Source organism: Apaloderma vittatum, unplaced genomic scaffold (genome assembly GCF_000703405.1).
Source record: "Apaloderma vittatum isolate BGI_N311 unplaced genomic scaffold, ASM70340v1 scaffold13574, whole genome shotgun sequence".
NCBI classification, from domain to species: Eukaryota; Metazoa; Chordata; class Aves; order Trogoniformes; family Trogonidae; genus Apaloderma; species Apaloderma vittatum.
In genome coordinates this window covers 1-8060 of record NW_009714419.1, presented here as the reverse complement: position 1 = coordinate 8060, position 8060 = coordinate 1, and the positions used below count along the sequence as shown (strand labels likewise).

The window sequence follows — 8060 nt, the reverse complement described above, 5'->3', positions numbered from 1 at the left end:
TCAGTTTGAGCCAATCAGACTTGTGCTGCTGTCGTGAGTGCTGTGCTCAGCATTGTTAGTATTGCTAAAAATTGTACAGCTGCAAAATAAAGTGGATCAGCTTGCTGACCTGTCAAAAAAAATAATCTCAGGTAGAGGGAGTGAGGAGAGAAGATGGCACTTTCTTTTCAGGTAGGTTAATGGTTTGATGTGAATCATTGGGTAGTTGTGTGATCACTCGCATCTACACAAGAAAAATAGAGAAAAAAACATAGAAGGCAGGAGAGAAAGAGGGCCAGAATATTTCTTCTCACTACAACATGATTTCAAACTGCCACAAGCTAACAGTGAAGGGCACCAGGGCTATCTGCTGTTCTTGAAAGACTGTTGGTGCCAGTATTGAAAAAACTTTAGGCTATCATGAGTAGAAAAATTCAGATTTTTGTTTTTTGACTGATAGCAACCCCTGGCTTTTTCTTAATTTTTTTTTTTTATAACAGAGCACATAAAATATATGTAACTTTAGAATATGTCAAAGTGCAGCAGTGATAGCCTAAAATACAGACATAGCAAGGCTGGTAGAAACAACTATGTTAGTTGGTCTAAAAAGGTTGAGAAAGAGGAGCACTCAAGCTTTTTGCTGCACAGACTTGTCTCTTGGGTGTATATGTGTCATGGTCCCTTTGCTGTCTGAAAGTCAGTCTGTTCCGCTCTGTGGGTAAGGAATCGGCTGGATGGTCGCACTTAAAGAGTCGTGGTCAATGGCTTGATGTCCAAGTGGAGACCCATGAGGAGTCGTGTCCTCAGGGGTCAGTGCTGGGACCGGGGATGTTAAACACCTTGTTGGTGACAGGGGCAGTGGGATCAAGGGCACCCTCAGCAAGTTTGCCGGCAGCACTGAGCTGTGTGGGGCGGTCGCACGCTGGAGGGAAGGGATGTCATCCCAAGGGACCTGCGCAGGTGGGAGAGGTGGGCACGGGCAAACCTCATGAAGTTCAACAAGGCCACGTGCAAGGTCCTGCCCTGGGTCGGGGCAACCCCGAGCACAAACCTGGCTGGGCAACGAGTGAATGGAGAGCAGCCCTGCAAGGGAAGACTTGTGGGTACTGGTGGGTGAGACTCTCAGTACCAGCGGGCACTGTGAGCTCACAGCCCAGAAAGCCGCTGGCCCCCGGGGCTGGCTGCAGAGCCGCGTGGCCAGCAGGGCGAGGGAGGGGATCCTGCCCCTCTGCTCCGCTCTGGGGACACCCCACCTGCAGTTCTGGGTCCAGCTCTGGGAGCCCGGGCAAGAAGGACACGGAGCTGTTGGAGCAAGCTCAGAGGAGGCCCCAGAGATGAGAAAAGGGCGGGAGCAGCTCCCTGTGAGGACAGGCTGAGAGAGCTGGGGCTGCTCAGGAGAAGAGAAGGCTCTGGAGAGACCTTCCAGTGGCCTCTCAGTGCCTGAGGAGGCTGCAGGAGAGCTGAGGAGGGACTGCTTATCAGGGAGTGCAGTGAAAGGACAAAGGGTAACAGTTTCAAACTGAAAGAGTAATGATTGAGATTAGGAATTAGAAAGAAGTTCTTTCCTGTGTGGATGGTGAGACCCTGGCCCAGGTTGCCCAGAGAAGCTGTGGATGTCCCCTCCCTGAAGTGCCCAAGACCAGGTTGGACAAGGCTTGGAGCACCCTGGCCTGGTGGAAGGTGTCCCTGCCCATGGCCGGGGCAAGGTGATCTTTAAGGTCCCTTCAACCCAAACCATTCTGTGATTCTATGATGCCAGCCGAAAGGGGCTGTTTAAAATACATTTGGCATTTGAAGCGAAGAATGTCAATGTCTTAGCAGCTCAAGTTCAGTCAGTCATTCAGAGGAAATGAATTGGGGAAAGCTAGAAGAATAGATTGAAGAAGGTATAGAATATACTAAACTTGTCTTTCTAACTCGTCTTGTGATCCTTTTATCTTTAGCTGCTCAAATAAAGAATTTGATGAGCCAGCTGGGAACCAAGCAGGATTCCAGCAAGCTTCAGGAGAACTTGTAAGTATTAAATGAGCTAACATGTGTGTAGATTCTCTTTCATTTCCTTCTGTATTCTTAGAGGAACTGCGTTACTTACTTTGAGGAGATGCTTTATGACATAAATTCAACACAGTCCCACAGACCAAAAATGACAAGCTCTGTTAAGTGGTTTACTAACAAATTAAGGTGTTTCTGCAGGATTCTGGAGAAGCTGTGGTTGGTTATGGTGGTATTGATTTAAAGAGGGTAGTAGTACATCATCTGTGCCGCTGAGGACTAACTGTAGTAGCTCTATTTGTGGTTTAGAAGAAGTGAATGCCGTACTAGGTACTTGCCTCTCACAGAAGGGCAATAAGGAAAGCCAGCGAGGACGACCTATAATCGATGAAAAAGTAGCTTGCAGTACAGATGGATTTAGGCACTAGGACAGCCAAAATGTCACATGTAAGATCAGAAGAATGATATGTCAGTGAGGGGACAATAGGGAAGACTTTTAAACTCACATGAGGCAGACCGACTCCTGGATAGACTGGCAGAGAGTCTGCTTGTCTGGGCATCGTTTACACGCTTGTAAAGCATAAACAGCAAGCTAGGAGAAGAATAATCTCCAGAGCTCTAAAAGGAAACTTGCAGCTAAGTTCTTCCTTAATCTCTTTATGTGACTGTACCTTCAATCTATCAATGTGCAACTTCCCCATTTTTTTATCATAGCTGATTTTCTGGTAAATTCCTAACTTGAGGTGAAAGCTACAGATACTACATTTGAAGGATGAGATCAGATCCCAGTTGGGAGAGAAAGGAATTAGTTTGCCTGAGCTGCTTGGTTGACTCGATCTGTATTTAATTGCTAGATTAAACTAATCACTGGTGACCAAACAAATGTCTTTCCATTTAATTCCATTGTAGAAATGGCTCTTCTCTTTGAGGTGAGAGTGGTTGTGCTCCACAAATTGTTAGCTGCCATACAAAAATGCTTGGGTGGTTTGTTCAGCTCACACCTTGCAGGTCCACTTAGCCAGTAACACAGCCTGAATACTTTGGTTTGCGTATTTGTTGGGTTGAATGACTTTCACTTGAGCATCTTCTATGTCCTGAATGCTAAAAAAAAATGGGTTCTTATTTCCTCTCTTCTTGGTTTATAATAGTAGTTTTTGTGCATATGGTTGCAAAATAAAACTTGCAGTTCTGTCCTCTAATAAGCTGTGTCTTTGACCTACAACGTGATTTAAGTTCAGTGTTAACTAGTGGCTTTCTGCATTGGAGTACCCGTGAAGGTGCTGCACTAGATCCTTTGCAACAATAGCCTGGAATGGCAACGTTGTTGGAAAACATAAAGGCTCGAGGCAAAACTTTGTATTTCAGAAAGTAGAAGCTGATCATTCCTCTCTTTGACCATTAATTTTCACAAAAATGTAAGAATTTAATATCTCTAGATCTCTATGTTTTTACCAAGTGTACATTTAACCAATGGACTTGGCAGTTGTCAAGTGAAGAGTTCGTTACCAATTGGTAACACAAGGAACTCACCCTAAAAGAGTGATGATGTTCATGGAATAAAGTTGGTTTTCCCTTGAATTTCTTTCTCTTATGCCAATGGAGAAAAATGTCTTTGTAAAACTGCTGAACTACAGTAGTTAGCAGGTACCACAGAACTTATTTGAGTCTTTTTTTTTTTAAATGTAGTCCAGAGTCAAGCTGATGGTAGAATCTAAAAGTACATCTCTGTCCCATTAGGGTAGAAGAAAAATAAAAAGACACCATAAAGATGTGTGAGCTCAGAACCCTCCTTGCTCGTTATTTTGGAAATTGAAATGCTCGGAGACTGCTTTTTAGGCAGAAGTTCGTGTAACTGCTTTTGAACTTTGATTTCAGACAACAGCTGCAACACTCTGCAAACCGCCTTGCCAAAGAGACCAACGAATATCTAAAGGAGTTGGGGTCTCTACCGCTTCCTCTCTCTGCTTCTGAGCAGGTAGGCACACGGCGTCTGTCTGGACGTATCTCGGAATCACTCATTTCATAAAACTGGTTTAGGCCACAGCCCTGTAAAGCTTGGACTGGCACAGCTGAAGAGACAGGAGCCTTTTGTGATGAAGAATGTTGCTGAAGAAGAACATGTTAAGCTGGCTACATCCTGGCTGCTTATAAGACACTGGGAAACATTTTCTCAGTGTCTTATACGCTGGTACAATTTTTCCCCAAAAGCTATCAGATAATAGCTGCAGAGGATAAGAAACTGAATTTTGTAGAAAAAAATACTTAAAAGTCAATTCCTAAATGTTTGTATTAGAGCATTAATTGCTTAATTAGCCTTTATTAAAAGAAAAAAAGAGACACTGGGACACGTTTACCACTATATGACACTGGGAAACATTTTCCCAGTGTCTCATAAGCAGGCAGGATGTAGCATTTTCCCAAATGGGAAACATTTTCCCAGTGGAAAATGTTTCCCAGTAGCAAATAGCTATAAAAGTTAGTCACAGGAGAATAAGAAGCCCTAAATATTTGGGGAGAGCTCTGTATGTGACTCTCTTTTTCTGAGTAAACTTCTGACAAATAACGAGTGCCTGGTGACGCGAGGCTGTGATTTAGGATAAGAGCTCGTAGCAAACGGCGTGTCAGCGTACATGGCAGTCGTGCCGAAAAGCTTTCCTTTGCCTGGGATTTCTTGGTGAGATGGAGGGCTGGGGGTGAAAGCTGACTCGCCTCGCTCGTATTTGAATGAAGCAAAGGATAGCAAGGCAGTGGTTATGGCTTCATCTCCTGTGAAGTAGTCCTTTGAGTTCCCCCTCCGCATGGAAAGGGGAGGGACACTCCACTGCTGCTGTTCTCTTGCTTTCGGTCACTACCACAATATCGATGTATCTGCTCTTGTGACGCTGTTGTGGGATGATCTGGGGATATGGGTCAGCAGATGTCGTCTAATTCTATATTTAAAGGTTTGCACACCAGCTGTAACCATGGCCACGTTTTGCCTGTTCGCTCAGCAAATATTTTTCAGTTAATCTCCTGGTGAAGAAAATCCTGTCACGTGCGTCTCGCGCGGTGCAGCCGTGACTTCTGAAGCCCGGTGACAGTCCAGTCAGAATCTGCAGGAGCTGGCATCAGCATGCTGAGGATCTCCTCTGGCAGAAGAGTTGTTGTTTCCAGACAGCGCAGACGGAAGCTGCAGTGTATTGCGAAGCTGCTGTAGTAGCTTATTATAGAAAAAAACCAAAAACCAAAAACATTTATTTACTTGAAATGGCTGTTGAATTGATACAAACTCGTCGAAGGGTTACGGTACTGGGAAGCCTGCAGTTTGAAACCGCTGTCGGCAATCTCTCCAATGGAACGCATAAGAACTGACCAGAGTATCAAGTGTCCTTGGGACAAGCTTTTTCACAGCTTCTTGTTTCCCATAACTGGGATGTCACGCTTGAAGGAGATGTTCTGTGGAGGCTAAATGATTTGATCCTCTAAAATGAGGATGAAAAGAATCATTACAACTAAATACGTTTGGAGAAAAGATAAACTGAAATAGATATCGGGTATTCTCTGACCAAATAACAGCAGCCTTGTAGTGTGGCGTGGTGGGGAGAGACAGCTTAGAAAACTGTGGCAATGAATGGGCGTTGTCGTTAGATCTGGAAGTGTGAGGCTTCTTGTACTTGTAAGAAAGTTAAGGGGATTGTCTGGTCAGGACAAGAGAAAATTAAGTACCACCAGGTTGGTTAAGTAGAGCAATGGAGGTTAAAGGCATTGTAGGTATCCAGGAGGTATGTAATTAACTGCAAAAGATTAACAGAATGTGATTTGACTAAAAGTAATGGTGGAGCAGACCCCACTGCTTCAGCCTTTGAACTAGATTAAAATTGGAGACCGTCACTGCCCAAAACGGTTCTGCAATAGGCAAGACAGAGCATTTGGTAAAACAAATGAAAATCTGGTCATCGTTTTGTTCTCTTCGCTTCCCCAGAATCCCAGAACCAGATCACCTGAATGCCAGCATTCATCGTTGTTCTTATGATGGTGGATTTTTTGAGAGTCTGACAGTTCCGTTACCATGAATGGGAACCTCTGAACTCTGTCTGTTTATATCTGAATCTCTGGTTTTGTTTCAATTCTTTAGCGCCAACAGAGGCTTCAGAAAGAACGTTTAATGAATGACTTCTCCACAGCCTTAAACAACTTCCAGGCAATACAGAGGCGAGTGTCAGAGAAAGAAAAAGAGACTGTAGCAAGGGCGAGAGCTGGCTCCCGTATCTCTGTGAGTATTTATAAACGTTTTTTATCGATGTAGTGAACTAGAAGGCTTTTGGGAGATCTTGTACTTGCCTACCAACTTCACAGCTGTCTGCAGGCTCGTTACTGAGTGCAGGTGAGGCCTCGGTGCGTTGGTTTTGTCATTCCAGATGTGGTGAGTAGGCACTCATTTCAATGTGCTCCTTGTGAAGGTTAGTAGACAAGGGAAGGAATCCTCATAGTTGCAAATATTGTGGAGGATGAAGTGGCGAGTCAAAGTAGTTAACAGCAAAGTGTTACAGCTGCTCTTTGCTTCACGTCAGCCCTAGACTATAAAATTTAAGAGGTCACTTGGAAGCATACCACTCCTTAAATTGCATCTTAGATCTCACGCTAGGTTTGTTTCTTTATTTTCTCATAGCTTCTGCCCTGCAGATATGTCCACTGTACATCCAAACCTTCTCCCTATTATGTTTTGACAAACCCCTAAGAATTCATAATAAAAAGCCCAGGGAAATAATTTCTCTCCCCTTGCCTTGGGGCTTTGTGTTAAGTATGCGGTTTTGATTTCTACAAAGGAACACATTTATCCATTGGGTTAGGGTCTGAGTTTTTTGCTACATACTGAGAAAGGAAATGACGAACAACAGCAGCTGATCTCAGTGAAGAGACTGGCTGCCTTTGATCACTCAGTTGCCTCTGACTCGCAGAGACAATCTGAATCTAAAAATTAAAGATGAATCTAGTCTTAATGCCCCCAAGTTAAATCTGAATGTTGAAGTGACAGGGGCATTCTCAAAGAATTCTCTGGACAGTAAATGCCTTTGTCTTGAAAAACCTCCCTTTGATTTTGAAAGTGGCCCTGGTAGTCTGCAAAACTGGTGACTCCTTTATCTCTTCCAGGCTGATGAGCGGTTCAGAGAAGAACAGCTTGTTTCATTTGATAGGTAATGCCTTCTTGTACTCTTCATGTTATATTTTAAGCTACATATAACTCAAGTTTTTGCGCTAAGGGATGTTGTAACTTGGGCTCTGCTAGCTGAACACAAAGCAAAAAGATTTGAAATGCCATTATTACAGTACTTCTAATATACAAAGTTAAAAATTGACTGCATGTGACAGTGGTTTGTCCTTCTTAAACACAAATTGTGTGGTTACTGCCCTGAGGGGAATAGTAGAGTCCCTAGTACGTGGCAGTTGGAGCTTCTGGTTCTCTGGACTGTGAGCACAAGGTTACCAGACAGCATTTCCCTCACTGTGACTCTTTCTGCAAAGAACTGTGTATTTATTTCATGGGGTTGGGTGTCCTCTAACAGCCCGGTTGGAGCTATTGCAGAGCAGTGGATGAGGCTGCCTTAAATACAGAAACTCTGGAAACTGGTAAACTAATGCTAGAATGTGCACAACAAGACAGCGTTGCTGTCAGGCAGCAGTGCCCTGGCACAGAGCCGCGGCAGTTCTGTGCTAACAGTGTGCCTACGTTGTAGATAGGTCCGCAAAATGTTTTATCAGCTCTACAGTTGTGGTAAAGAGAACTCAAGACACTCTAGAGGTAACAGGGATTCCCATGTCAGTTTTTGCTGCGTGTATGTTTGAGAAAACCAGGATGAAATCTGTTGACTCTTATCTGTATAAATCCTTTAACTTGCTCAATTGAGAGACCTAGTTTACGTGCCTCATCCATAAATCCTCTGTCTGCAAAATGCGCTTCCTCTGATCAACTCCTTGGTGTGCACGCCCTTCGTTAGCCCTGCACGTTCACACGGGGAGTCACAGAATCACAGAATTGTTGAGGTTGGAAAAGCCCGCTGAGAGGATCTAGATTGTCTACCTGGAGGCCTGTGTCTAGTGGGGTCCCTCAG

At 44.1% G+C, this 8060-nt stretch overlaps 1 protein-coding gene across 1 annotated transcript; it reads left to right on the top strand.

Moving 5' to 3' along the window:
* Positions 1-1922: 1922 nt before the first annotated feature.
* LOC104273433 (syntaxin-12) lies at positions 1923-7145 on the top strand (the record flags this gene model as incomplete). Its single annotated transcript, XM_009868772.1, has 4 exons — positions 1923-1992; positions 3847-3946; positions 6086-6223; positions 7102-7145. Coding segments are annotated over 4 exons (352 nt in total), but the record flags the coding sequence as incomplete, so codon positions are not given.
* Positions 7146-8060: the final 915 nt, after the last annotated feature.